The sequence below is a fragment of the Balaenoptera ricei genome, chromosome 18 (assembly GCF_028023285.1).
Source record: "Balaenoptera ricei isolate mBalRic1 chromosome 18, mBalRic1.hap2, whole genome shotgun sequence".
Taxonomy (NCBI): Eukaryota; Metazoa; Chordata; class Mammalia; order Artiodactyla; family Balaenopteridae; genus Balaenoptera; species Balaenoptera ricei.
In genome coordinates, this window is record NC_082656.1 from 16,334,953 (window position 1) to 16,349,419 (window position 14,467).

The window sequence follows — 14,467 nt, forward strand, 5'->3', positions numbered from 1 at the left end:
AATGAAGACCCAACACAGCCAAAAAAAAGTGCATGATATATGGTTTTAAATAAAACATTGAAGTGCCATTTTAAGTACTTTATTGATATTATATCACACAGTACTTTACAGGTAGCCTAACTTATGAATTAAACATGTAAATATTTTCGTCTCCAAAATATGGATAAAAAGTCTTTAAGAGTGCTTTTTTTTAAAACATCTTTATTGGAGTATAATTGCTTTACAATGTTGTGTTAGTTTCTGCAGTATAACAAAGTGAATCAGCTATACGTATACATATATCCCCATATCCCCTTCCCTCTTGCGTCTCCCTCCCACCATCCCTATCCCACCCCTCTAGGTGGACACAAAGCACCGAGCTGATCTCCCTGTGCTATGCGACTGCTTCCCACTAGCTAGCTATTTTACATTTGGTAGTGATATATGTCCATGCCACTCTCTCACTTCGTCCCAGCTTACCCTTCCCCCTCCCCATGTCCTCAAGTCCATTCTCTACATCTGCGTCTTTATTCCTGTCCTGCCCCTAGGTTCTTCAGAACCTTTTTTTTTTTTTTTAGATTCCATATATATGTGTTAGTGTACAGTATTTGTTTTTCTCTTTCTGATTTACTTCACTCTGTATGACAGACTCTAGGTCCATCCACCTCACTACAAATAACTCAATTTCGTTTCTTTTTATGGCTGAGTAATATTCCATTGTACATATGTGCCACATCTTCCTTATCCATTCATCTGTCGATGGACACTTAGGTTGCTTCCATGTCCTGGCTCTTATAAATAGTGCTGCAATGAACATTGTGGTACCTGACTCTTTTTGAATTATGGCATTCTCAGGGTATATGCCCAGGAGTGGGATTACTGGGTCGTATGGTAGTTCTATTTTTAGTTTTTTAAGGAACCTCCATACTGTTCTCCATAGTGGCTGTATCAATTTACATCCCCACCAACAGTGCAAGAGGGTTCCCTTTTCTCCACACCCTCTCCAGCATTTATTGTTTGTAGATTTTTTGATGATGGCCATTCTGATTGGTGTGAGGTGATACCTCATTGTGGTTTTGATTTGCATTTCTCTAATGATGAGTGATGTTGAGCATCCTTTCATGTGTTTGTTGGCAATCTGTTTATCTTCTTTGGAGAAATGGCTATTTAGGTCTTCTGCCCATTTTTGGATTGGGTTGTTTGATTTTTTGTTATTGAGCTGCCTGAGCTGCTTGTATATTTTGGAGATTAATCCTTTGTCAGTTGCTTTGTTTGCAAATATTTTCTCCCATTCTGAGGGTTGTCTTTTTGTCTTTTTTATGGTCTCCTTTGCTGTGCAAAAGCCTTTAAGTTTCATTAGGTCCCGTTTGTTTATTTGTGTTTTTATTTCCATTTCTCTAGGAGGTGGGTCAAAAAGGATCTTGCTGTGATTTATGTAATAGAGTGTTCTGCCTATGTTTTCCTCTAAGAGTTTTATAGTGTCTGGCCTTACATTTAGGTCTTTAATCCATTTTGAGTTTATTTTTGTGTATGGTGTTAGGGAGTGTTCTAATTTCATTCTTTTACATGTAGCTGCCCAGTTTTCCCAGCACCACTTATTGAAGAGGCTGTCTTTTCTCCATTGTATACTCTTGCTTCCTTTATCAAAGATTAGGTGACCATATGTGTGTGGGTTTATCTCTGGGCTTTCTATTCTGTTCCATTGATCTATATTTCTGGTTTTGTGCCAGTACCATACTGTCTTGATTACTGAAGCTTTGTAGTATAGTCTGAAGTCAGGGAGCCTGATTCCTCCAGCTCCGTTTTTCTTTCTCAAGATTGCTTTGGCTATTCGGGGTTCTTGTGTTTCCATACAAATTGTGCAATTTTTTGTTCTAGTTCTGTGAAAAATGCCATTGGTAGTTTGATAAGGATTGAATCTGTAGATTGCTTTGGGTAGTATAGTCATTTTCACAATGTTGATTCTTCCAATCCAAGAACATGGTATATCTCTCCATCTGTTTGTATCATCTTTAATTTCTTTCATCAGTGTCTTCTAGTTTTCTGCATACAGGTCTTTTGTCTCCTTTGGTAGGTTTATTCCTAGGTATTTTATCCTTTTTGTTGCAATGGTAAATGGGAGTGTTTCCTTAATTTCTCTTTTAGATTTTTCATCATTAGTGTATAGGAATGCAAGAGATTTCTGTGCATTAGTTTTGTATCCTGCTACTTTACCAGATTCATTGATTAGCTCTAGTAGTTTTCTGGTAGCATCTTTAGGATTCTCTATGTATAGTATCATGTCATCTGCAAACAGTGACAGTTTTACTTCTTCTTTTCAGATTTGGATTCATTTTATTTCTTTTTCTTCTCTGATTGCTATGGCTAAAACTTCCAAAACTATGTTCAATAATAGCGGTGAGAGTGGGCAACATTGTCTTGGTCCTGATCTTAGAGGAAATGGTTTCAGTTTTTCACCATTGAGAACGATGTTGGCTGTGGGTTTGTCATATATGGCCTTTATTATGTTGAGGTAGGTTCCCTCTATGCCTGCTTTCTGGAGAGTTTTTATCATAAATGGGTGTTGAATTTTGTTGAAAGCTTTTTCTGCATCTATTGAGATTATCATACGGTTTTTCTCCTTCAGTTTGTTAATATGGTGTATCACATTGATTGATTTACGTATATTGAAGAATCCTTGCATTTCTGGGATAAACCCCACTTGATCATGGTGTATGATCCTTTTTATGTGCTGCTGGATTCTGTTTGCTAGTATTTTGTTGAGGATTTTTGCATCTATGTTCATCAATGATATTGGCCTGTAGTTTTCTTTTTTTGTGACATTTTTGTCTGGTTTTGGTATCAGGGTGATTGTGGCCTCGTAGAATGAGTTTGGGAGTGTTCCTCCCTCTGCTGTATTTTGGAAGAGTTTGAGAAGGATAGGTGTTCGCTCTTCTTTAAATGTTTGATAGAGTTTGCCTGTGAAGCCATCTGGTCCTGGGCTTTTGTTTGTTGGAAGATTTTTAATCAGTTTCAGTGCTTGTGATTGGTCTGTTTATATTTTCTATTTCTTCCTGGTTCAGTCTCAGAAGGTTGTGCTTTTCTAAGAATTTGTCCATTTCTTCCAGGTTGTCCATTTTATTGGCATATTGTTGCTTGTAGTAATCTCTCATGATCCTTTTTATTTCTGCAGTGTCAATTGTTACTTCTCCTTTTTCGTTTCTAATTCTGTTGATGTGAGTCTTCTCCCTTTTTTTTTTTGATGAGTCTAGCTAATGGTTTATCAATTTTGTTTATCTTCTCAAAGAACCAGCTTTTAGTTTTATTGATCTTTGCTATTGTTTCCTTCATTTCTTTTTCATTTATATCTGATCTGATCTTTATGATTTCTTTACTTCTGTTAGCTTTGGGTTTTTTTTTTTTTGTTCTTATTTCTCTAATTGCTTTAGGTGTGAGGTTAGGTTGTTTATTTGAGATTTTTCTTGTTTTTTTGAGGTAGGATTGTATTGCTATAAACTTCCCTCTTAGAACTGCTTTTGCTGCATCCCATAGGTTTTGTATTGTCGTGTTTTCATTGTCATTTGTTTCTAGGTATTTTTTTATTTCCTTTTTGATTTCTTCAGTGATCTCTTGGTTATTTAGTAGCAAATTGTTTAGCCTCCATGTGATTGTATTTTTTACAGTTTTTTTTTTTCCTGTAATTGATATCTAGTCTCATAACATTGTGGTTGGAAAAGATACTTGATACAATTTCAATTTTCTTAAATTTACCAAGGCTTGATTTGTGATCCAAGATATGGTCTATTCTGGAGAATGTTCCATGAGCAGTTGAGAAGAAAGTGTTTTCTGTTGTTTTTGGATGGAATGTCTATAAATATCAATTAAGTCCATCTTGTTTTATGTGTCATTTAAAGCTTGTGTTTCCTTATTTATTTTCATTTTGGATGATCTGTCCATTGGTGAAAGTGGGATGTTAAAGTCCCCTACTATGATTGTGTTACTGTCAATTTCCCCTTTTATGGCTGTTACCATTTGCCTTATGTATTGAGGTGCTCCTCTGTTGGGTGCATAAATATTTACAATTGTTATATCTTTTTCTTGGATTGATCCCTTGATCATTATGTAGTGTCCTTCTTTGTCTCTTGTAATAGTCTTTATTTTAAAGTCTATTTCGTCTGATATGAGACTTGCTACTCCAGCTTTCTTTTGATTTCCATTTGCATGGAATATCTTTTTCCATCCCCTCACTTTCAGTCTGTATGTTTCGTTAGGTCTGAAGTGGGTCTCTTGTAGACAGCATATGTATGGGTCTTGTTTTTGTATCTACTCAGCCAATCTGAGTAGCATTTAAGCATTAAGTAGCATTGGAGCATTTAATCCATTTACATTTAAGGTAATTATTGATATGTGTTCCTATTACCATTTTCTTAATTGTTTTGGGTTTGTTTTTGTAGGATTTTTCCTTCTCTGTGTTTCCTGCCTAGAGAAGTTCATTAAGCATTTGTTGTAAAGCTGGTTTTGTGGTGCTGAATTCTCTTAACTTTTGCTTGTCTGTAAAGGTTTTAATTTCTCCGCTGAATCTGAATGAGGTCCTTGCTGTAGAGTAATCTTGGTTGTAGATTTTTCCCTTTCATTGCTTTAAATATGTTCTGCCACTGTCTTCTGGCTTGCAGAGTTTCTGCTGAAAGATCAGCTGTTAACCTTATGGGGATTCCCTTGTATGTTATTTGTTGCTTTTCCCTTGCTGCTTTTAATATTTTTTCTTTGTATTTAATTTTTGATAGTTTGATTAATATGTCTTGGCTTGTTTCTCCTTGGATTTATCCTGTATGGGACTCTCTGTGCTTCCTGGAGTTGATTGACTATTTCCTTTCCCATATTAGGGAAGTTTTCAACTATAATCTCTTCAAATGTTTTCTCAGACACTTTCTTTTTCTCTTCTTCTTCTGAGACCTCTATTAATTTGAATGTTGGTGCCTTTAATGTTGTCCCAGAGGTCTCTGAGACTGTCTTCAATTCTTTTCATTCTTTTTTCTTTATTCTGCTCTGCAGTAGTTATTTCCACTATTTTATCTTCCAGGTCACTTATCCATCCTTCTGCCTCAGTTATTCTGCTATCGATTGCTTCTAGAGAATTTTTAATTTCATTTATTGAGTTGTTCATCATTGTTTGTTTGTTCTTTAGTTCTTCTAGGTCCTTGTTAAACGTTTCTTGTATTTTCTCCATTCTATTTCCAAGGTTTTGGATCATCTTTACTATCATTACTCTGAATTCTTTTTCAGGTAGACTGCCTATTTCCTCTTCATTTGTTTGGTCTGGTAGGTTTTTACCTTGCTCCTTCATCTGCTTCATATTTCTCTGTCTTCTCATTTTGTTTAACTTACTGTGTTTAGGGTCTCCTTTTCACAGGCTGCAGGTTCGTAGTTCCTGTTGTTTTTGGTGTCTGCTCCAGTGGCTAAGGTTGGTTCAGTGGCTTCTGTAGGTCCCCTGGTGGAGGGGACTAGTGCCTTTGTTCTGGTGGGTGGGGCTGGATCTTGTCTTTCTGGTGGGCAGGGCCATGTCCGGTAGTGTGTTTTGGGGTGTCTGTGACCTTATTATGATTTTAGGCAGCCTCTCTGCTAATGGGTGGGGTTGTGTTCCTGTCTTGCTAGTTGTTTGGCAAAGGGTGTCCAGCACTGGAGCTTGCTGGCCATTGGGTGGAGCTGGGTCTTAGTATTGAGACAGAGATCTCTGGGAGAGCTCTTGCCAATTGATATTACATGGGCCTGGGAGGTCTCTGGTAATCCAATGTCCTGAACTCGGCTCTCCCACCTCAGAAGCTCAGGCCTGACAGCCAGGCCAGAGTACCAAGACCCTGTCAGCCACATGGCTCAGAAGAAAAGGGAGGAAAAACAGAAAGAGAAAAAAATTATTAAAATTTTAAAAATTAAAAAATAATAATAATTAAAAAAAAAGAGAGCAACCAAACCATTAAACAAATCCACCAATGATAACAAGCGCTAAAAACTATACTAAGATAAACATAAAAATCAGAAACAAATCAGTCGCAGACAGCAAACCCCAAGTCTACAGTTGCTCCCAAAGTCCACCACCACAATTTTGGGATGTTTCGTTGTCTGTTCAGGTATTCCACAGATGCAGGGTACATCAAGTTGATTGTGGAGATTTACTCCACTGCTCCTGAGGCTGCTGGGAGAGACTTCCCTTTCTCTTCTTTGTTCGCACAGCTCCTGGGGTCCAGCTTTGGATTTGGCCCTGCCTCTGCATGTAGGTCGCCCTCCGGCATCTGTTCCCACCCAGACAGGATGGGATTAAAGCAGCATCTGATTAGGGGGCTCTTGCTCACTTATGCCAGGGGGAGGGAGGGGTATGGTAGTCATAACTGGAATGCAGGGTGAGCCTGCGGCAGCAGAGGCCAGCATGACATTGCAACAGCCTGAGGTACACTGTGTGTTCTCCCGGGAAACTTGTCCCTGGATCACGGGGCCCTGGCAGTGGCGGGCTGCACAGGGTCCCGGGGTGGGTGTGGATAGTGACCTGTGCTTGCTCACAGGATCCTTGGTGGCTGCAGCCATGGCATTAGCGTTTCATGCCTGTCTCTGGGGTCCAAGCTGATAGCCGTGGCTCGCGCCCGTCTCTGGAGCTTGGTTAGGCGGTGCTCTGCCTTCTGTGGGCAGACAGGGAAGGAATACCCTCCCCTTGCGCACCCGAAACAATGGTCTCTTGCCCCTTCGGCAGCTCCAGACTTTTTCCCAGACTCCCTCCCGGCTAGCTGTGGCGCAGCAGCCCCCTTCAGGCTGTGTTCACGCCGCCAATCCCAGTCCTCTCCCTGGGATCTGACCTCCAAAGTCGGAGCCTCAGCTCCCAGCCCCCGCCCGCCCCGGCGGGTGAGCAGACAAGCCTCTCGGGCTGGTGAGTGCTGGTCGGCGCCGAGCCTCTGTGCGGGAGTCTCTCCGCTTTGCCCTCCGCACCCCTGTGGCTGTGCTCTCCTCTGTGGCTCCGAAGCTTCCCCCCCTGCCCACCCCCTGTCTCCGCCAGTGAAGGGGCTTCCTAGTGTGTGGAAGCCTTTCCTCCTTCACAGCTCCCTCCCACTGGTGCAGGTCCTGTCCCTATTCTTTTGTCTCTGTTTTTTCTTTTTTCTTTTGCCCTACCCAGGTATGTGGGGAGTTTCTTGACTTTTGGGACGTCTGAGGTCTTCTGCCAGCGTTCAGTAGGTGCTCTGTAGGGGTTGTTCCACATGTAGATGTATTTTTGATGTATTTGTGGGGAGGAAGGTGATCTCCACGTCTTACTCCTCCACCATCTTGAAGGTCCCCCTAAACAGAAGATTCTAATTCTACAGTGAGAATCCCCTTTCTTGGGTTCTGTTGACAAATGTATTGGTCAGGGTGACTTAACTAGGCTGCAGGAACAAATCAATCCTGGAATCTCAGTGGCCTAATACTACAAAGGTTTATTTCTTTAAAATTTTTTTAAATTTAATACTTATTTTATATTGAGTATAATATTTTTATTTTATAGTTGATTTACAATGTTGTGTTAGTTTCAGGTATACAACAAAGTGATTCAGTTATACATACACATATATCCATTCTTTTTCATATTCTTTTTCCATATAGGTTATTACAAAATACTGAGTAGAGTTCCCTGTGCTATACAGTAGGTCCTTGTTGATTACAAAGGTTTATTTCTTGCTCATGCAAATTCCAACGTGGATCAGGACCCTCTCCAGGGCTCCCCAAGACTCCCCCAAGTGATGTGATGATGTAAAACTCTAAGCTGCTTTAGTCTTGAGCGCTAACCATCTCAACCCATGGTTTCCACTGGGTCAAAGCAGGGGAAGAAAACTAAGGATCATGTGTCAGTTTTTAAATGCTTTGGCCCCAAAATGTCTCATAGCCCGTTGGCTAGCACAAGTCCCACAGTCCTGGGTACCCACAAGGGGGCTGGGAAATATGAGGGGCACGTACTGAACAGTTAATGTCTCTGCACAGCCAAGACATGTGTTAGGACCCATCCGAAGGCTGCTCATTGGAGCCAGACTGGTCACTGAGGGAAATGGGAATTGCTTTCTTATATTTTAAATAATACATCATATCATCATTGGTTAAATAGGCCAAGAGACAAAGGCCTGAGGAAAGTAGAGAGAAAGCATTGCTATGGCGAGAAAAATCACCATAAGAGAGGGTGTGGGTTTGGTAGTTTCCCAATACGGTGACTAAGGATTTGTCAGTAAACACATGTCCCAGCTTGGGGTTGGGTGAGTGAATCGGTCAATGATGATCATATGTTGCCTGCAACAAATATAGCAGAGGATTCTGCACACGGAGGAAGTGTCCTCTTCTGGCAAATCCCTGCCCTGTGGGCCCTGGAAGCAGAGTAAATGGGAGCCTTATATTACACAGTGGATGCATTTTGGGAACGTGACCCATAAACTGGATCTTGTGTTAAGCACAATGCCTGGATAGGGACTTCCCTGGGGGTCCAGCAGTTAAGACTCCGTGCTTCCACTGCAGGGGGCACAGGTTCAGTCCCTGGTTGGGGAACTAACCATATGCTGCACGGTGTGGCCAAAAAAAAGCCTGGATATTTAAAGGGATTCTTTGGATCCTTTGGTAAAATGAATCATTGATTGGAAACACGGGTTGTCATTCACTGTTTTCATAAAAGCAGAGCATACCTGTAGCCAGTTAATATCCAGACAAGTGGTGCAGTGACCTTGGTCCCAGCTCTGATGTCCGATGGACTGCCGTTCTGTCCAGTAAGCATCCTGAAGATTGGGCGGCTTGGGAGACTGAGCAGATTCCCTAAGCAGGGGTCGAGCTTCAGTTTGTGTCATTAACATTTTGGCTTTTGTAGACATTTACTTCATTTTCCTAACGGCATTGTGTTCTTGAAAACATTTCTCTCAATTTTCTGTTCTGTCCCCTTTGCAGGAATGAAGTTTTTGGAGGACTGTCCCATACAACCCCTCATTCCTCTATACTTGCTAGTGGGTGGGATCATCGGGGCCTTAAAGGTAATGTGTATTTATCAGTTGTTTGTAGTTCTTGTTGAAATTTAACTTAAGGCGCTGTGGAATGCATCCTTTAATTGTTTGCTAACAGAACAGCTTCCCCTAAGCGCAACGTTGTTGAAACGACAGGGCCAGGTGGATCCTGAGACCTGCCGCAGAGACTTGGATTTTTCCAGGTGAGGAATTTTCACCCAGAGCTTCCCTCCTGCTGCCCCCAGTTCAATGTGCTAAGTTGTGGCTTTGGTCTGACTACAGTTGATGCAAAGAAGTTACCGACTGCCAATTACTTATACCATTGAATTCAGCCGTAATCGTGGCCTTTCTCTGTGCTTATTTTTAAAAAAGTTTCCTGTATAGGGCAGTAGAGTTTGCATCTGGTTAAAATGTGTTTGATTTTAGCAGTTCTTATTTCTGTTTTTAACCATAGCTCCTAGTTCTCAACTGACTAGCGTGGAATTTGTTAGCTGCAATCATCAATCAAACGTTAAACTCCGATGTTTGGGGGTGATGTCTGTGACTCACAAGCTTATATCAGTCTAGGGAGGTGATTTGCTCATGGGTTGTATTGACATATGTTGAAACAGGAAAAGTGTTGGAAAAAGGAATATCAAAGGTCCTGCGTAGCCTGCAGTTAAGTTTTCAAAATTCCAAGCCCACAGAAATGTCACACCTGCCAAAAGTACCTTAGGTCTAAAATACCTTAGGTCTAAAATACCTTAGGTCTACCTCCATTTATTAGTGACCCTTCCCAAACATCCAAGCCCACCTCAAAGCTTTCTATATCAAAAGCTAGAAAACACAAGTGTCCGTTTTTCCAAAATGATTTCATAAGAATGAAGCAATAACGCACACACAAACACACACACACACGCACAAACAGAATCGAGTGCCATATATAAAATTTCATTTGGACCCATTGTCTGATTTCTTTGTCAGCTTCCTTCTGGTGCTTGGGGCCTTCAAAAGAGGCTGCCCAGTGGCACTGGTCATGATGTTGATCTGAGACATCAAAGGAATGTCTTGAAGATGGCTGTTCTCATATGCAATCAGTAGCCACAAGCTCTATCCTGTCTTGGGAAACGTGTCTGATTTGGAGCAAGTGTTTGGAGCCTTTTGTGCCTGAGATCACCTCACTGTTAAATACCCTCCCCTTTTGGCAGCGGTCTGGTGGGCAATGTTCTGGAATGTATAAATATAGGACCCTTTCTCTTAACATCCTGATGGGATCTACCTGGGGCTCTGTTTAGCCCCAAGGAAACCCAACGGCTCTTAGATCAACAGGGCTGCATATGTGGCCCCAGAGTGTTAGAAGAAAGCTCTGATGGATTGAGTGCCACAGAGGTGCTCAAAACAAGGGCAAAGTTTTCAGCAGTAATTACCTCTGCCCCACCCTCTCTCACTGGACGTGATGATCAGGTAGAGCAAGGTAGAACTTTCCTTTAGAGATACTACCATCCATGGAGTCTATTCCTCTCAATAACGGCAAACTTTTCCTTTATGAAAGCCAGCCCAGAACCCAAAGGTAATTTATTTTAATGAACACACCGGGGCCCTAATAAGCAGCATTGATTTTTTTCCTGGCAATCTAAAACTGTTTGAAGCCAAATTAAATTTTTGTGCTCATCAAAGCGAGGCAATACACAGTGAGTCCATAACCATGAGAGCAATAGCAAACAGGCTTATAGAATCCCCAGACAGAGAGGTTTACTAGTGAGGCCAGTGCTTTCTATTTAACCCCCTCGGAACACTGCAGCATCTCTGAAATGCATCAGATGGCACCACCGTATTGCACTGTATTGAAGAGAAGTGGGTGGACATTTCCCAGGGTCACCTAAGAGAACTGACAATCATGACCCATTAGAAGATCATGAAATGAATTTAGTAGGTTGTGATCACTTTAAAAAAATAGAATAGAAAATATTAGAGTGCCTGATAAGTACCGTGTGATATACACGCACACGTGTGTGTTTGGTAAGTTGACCAAGTAATTTATCATCCCAACTGGGACACTGTTGAGAGTACAGGGGGGCTTTAATAATAATCACGCCAGGAAAACAGCATAAACTGGCACCTCTCTGAGCCAGCCAGGACATACGCTTACCCGATTACTAGGCTGTGACGTAAAGTGTGTTTGTTACTGAGCACCGTGTTGAAAGAAAGTTTCAAAACCACTGACTTAGTGGCCGTTTGTCTACCTAACACTCCATTTCATCTTCCAGGACCCCACTTCTTAGTAATAATCGCTACCACCCCATGAGCACTTACTACGTGCCAGGTGCCGTGCTAAGGGCCTGGCCCCCGTTTTGAACGTATTCAGTTCTCACAATGCCCCTTTGAGGCAGGTCCTTGTATCAGAAAGGATTTTTTGAATATAAGGAACAAAAAATCAGCTCTGGCTAACCTGAGAGGTAATTTGTTAAAAGAGCTCACGACTTCAAAGGCTGGTGAAAGAGGAAAGAACCAGGTGGCTCCAGGAAGCCTGGGCTGTGAGACCCGGGCAGTTGCTCTGGGCCAGCAGTGAAGTGAAATGAACCCCAGAGAGTTCCTCTCTCCTGGCATCAGGTGCCCACAAACCAGTCCTGGGAAGGTGGCTAGGTCCCTGGACCTTGGGTGCCAGGCTGACCCTGGTGTGGAGAAGGCGCCTCCAGGGAGGACAGGCCCTGGGATGCACGTGACAGTGGGGGCCAGCCCCCAGGGAATGGGACCCTACTAGGAAGGGAAATGGTGCTGAGTAACTGAACCCCGAGCTGCGCTGTCAGCTCCAGCTTACAGATGAGGAAACTGAAGCGGAAAGGTTGCTTCTCTTGGGTTTCCACGGGGTAAATGGCTGAGCCCCTGTGCACCCCTCGCCTGCCCGAGCTCATAGTCCTTCTCTTCGGCCGCCCTGCTCCTCCCAACTGGTTTTCTCCTGTTTCCCAAACCCACCACCCTTCATCTTTGCCATGCCACTCCCACTCCCACCTCTCCCTGCTCACAGGGGCTCGGAATATACCCCCTCTTCCAGGAAGCCCTCCCTGGATGCATCAGCTCTATGTGAGTGGCTCTCTGGACCCTTTTAAGCCCTCACTTCCTTTTTCTTATGTTCTGCCTCCCAGCCAGGCTACAGATCTTATTCCTAGAAAGCCTGGGCAACTGGACCATTTGGGAGCACTTTCCCGGTTTAGGAAAAAACCCCTGTGACTTAATATCTTTGATTTAAGCACCTGGGTAGTATGGTGTAGATGGTGGTCAGAGGTGTGGACCGACATCCATCTCATCCTTTTACTCACTGTGGACCTGGGTGAAGTGACTTAACTTCTCTGAGCCTTAGTTTTCTCATCCACAAACCAGGGATAATAATATACAGCCCCTAGGTTAGCATAAGCATTAAATGAGATCATACAGGCCAAACGCTGGCCTAATCACTTCACTTAGGTTTCGTTATCTTTCATAAGTGATAACTTTTCAGTGTAGAAAATAAGAGAATACAGATAAGCACAAAGAAGATTTCTAACCCAGTAAAGAGAGATACTGGAATCCTTCCTGGAGGAGGTGGTACCTGTCTGGATGTTTATGAAAGAGTCAGGCTGGGGAGCAGAGGGGCCCCAGGATAGCGTGAGCACACAGTCCAGGCAGGGAGATGAGGAGCAGCCCCATACTGTTGGAACGTCAAGCACAGGACTTCTCTAATGGGCCACACCCCACACATGTGCTGGGCTGGGTGTACAGCAGTGAGCCAAGCATAGCTGGACCCTGCCCTTCCGTTCTAGTGGGGGAGAACTACTGGAAGTGTACCCAGCATGGTCGCTATTGATTGGTCATATCGGGGGAGGAGCTGGGAGCATCCCTGGTTTCTAGCTTGGACGTGTCACCAAATGGATATGGAAGATCGAGTTATGTTTTCAACATATTGAGCCTGAGGCCTGAGGATATTCAGTGGAACTCCTCCTGAGTCTGAGAGACACAGGAGGGCTTGGTGGGAAGGGCAGCTGCCAGCTTTGGCTGAAGACACACCTGGTGTTATACTCTGGCTCTTCCACTTTTGACCGACGTGACCTTGGCCAACTCGTTCACCTAACTGGTCCTCAATTCCTTTGTTTCTAAAGTGAGGAAAGTGGTGTACATTCCATAGGGTTGTTTTACATAGGACAATATGCCTAAAAACACTTCGTGTCTGTATTAGTCAGCTCGGGCTGCCTTAACAAGATTCCACAGACCGGGCAGCTTAAACAACTAACATTTAGTTGCGATCGGGGAGGAGGGCACTTCCAGATGATGACCAGATCCAGGGGGTGGTCACTGGAGGGAAGCAGAGCAGGTCACTGGAGCCAGGGGACGCCAAGGAACTGACCTCAAGGCTAAGGAAGCAAACCAGAGCAACAGGGAAACTCTGGGTGCAGAGATGAACTTCAGTCAACGAGTCCCTTGTCCAAAGCAACTCACACATCTATAAAAGATGTCACCAAGGGTGCTAAGGACTGATGCCTTCATTCTCGCCAGTTCTAATTCTTCAAAATGAAATTTCACTCCTTGGCAGCATTCTCAACTCCAGTGTGTGCACTTTTCCTAATGAATCTTTCTCTGTTTATCTCCTCCCCCTGTCCCCTCTCCTCCCCCTCCTTTGTTGCTCTGCCCTCCAACCCCTGGCTCCCTACCACGACCCAGGTGTCTCTCCTGCTGTACAACTCCACCAGGATGAGGCGGCTTCTGTCCAAGGCCGTGGTGATTGATGACCATGACGACGATGTATATCCCTAGAGGCAGAACACGCACAAATATTACATCCACCTCCTCCTCAGCCTCTTCCTCTTCCTCTGGTTCTTTCTGGGAAATTACTGGGTCTTTTCTGTTTACCTGCCAGATTTTGTTCCCCCTTTCCAGCAGCCTCAGGATTACTGTGAAAAACCCTGTACCTCTTTGCGGTAGGGGTCCTCGTGCTGGGCTTACTTGTGCTGGGCAGCAGCTGTGTCCACGCGTGGTCCAGGTGGAGGTCTGCTGCCGAGGAAGACTGAGAACCAGCCCCTCCGGCACATGCACGCACACATGCATACATGCACAAGTATGCACAGGCGCACACACACACATACACGTGCACAAATACACACAGGCACACACACACATATACACATGCACAAATACACACAGGCACACACACACATATACACATGCACAGATACACAGGCACATACACACATATACACACGCACAAACACAGGCACACACACACACACATACACATGCACATACATATACACATACACACACACACACACACACACACACTGTTGCAGGAGAAGGGCACGCTGTGAAAGCAATAAAACCTTCCCTGCAGGCATTTAAGAATCCACCAAAATGCTGAGTATTCTAGCAGGCTAAAGAAACGCTGGCCTGCCTGGGTCTAGGAAAGACACCTTTGCTCTTTTCAGAGTGAGGATTTTGTATTCATAAGAGCTTTCAAAGGGTTTTTTTTTTTTTTGAGGGGATGAGGCAAAGAATGGGAGACCTTCTCAAAT

At 43.4% G+C, this 14,467-nt stretch overlaps 1 protein-coding gene across 1 annotated transcript; it reads left to right on the forward strand.

The window, feature by feature from the left end:
* The first annotated feature begins 8,700 nt into the window (after nucleotides 1-8,700).
* Nucleotides 8,701-13,966, forward strand: TMEM272 (transmembrane protein 272). Its single transcript, XM_059903417.1, is given in 4 exon segments — nucleotides 8,701-8,720; nucleotides 8,819-8,978; nucleotides 13,620-13,851; nucleotides 13,854-13,966. Coding segments are annotated over 4 exon segments (525 nt in total).
* Nucleotides 13,967-14,467: the final 501 nt, after the last annotated feature.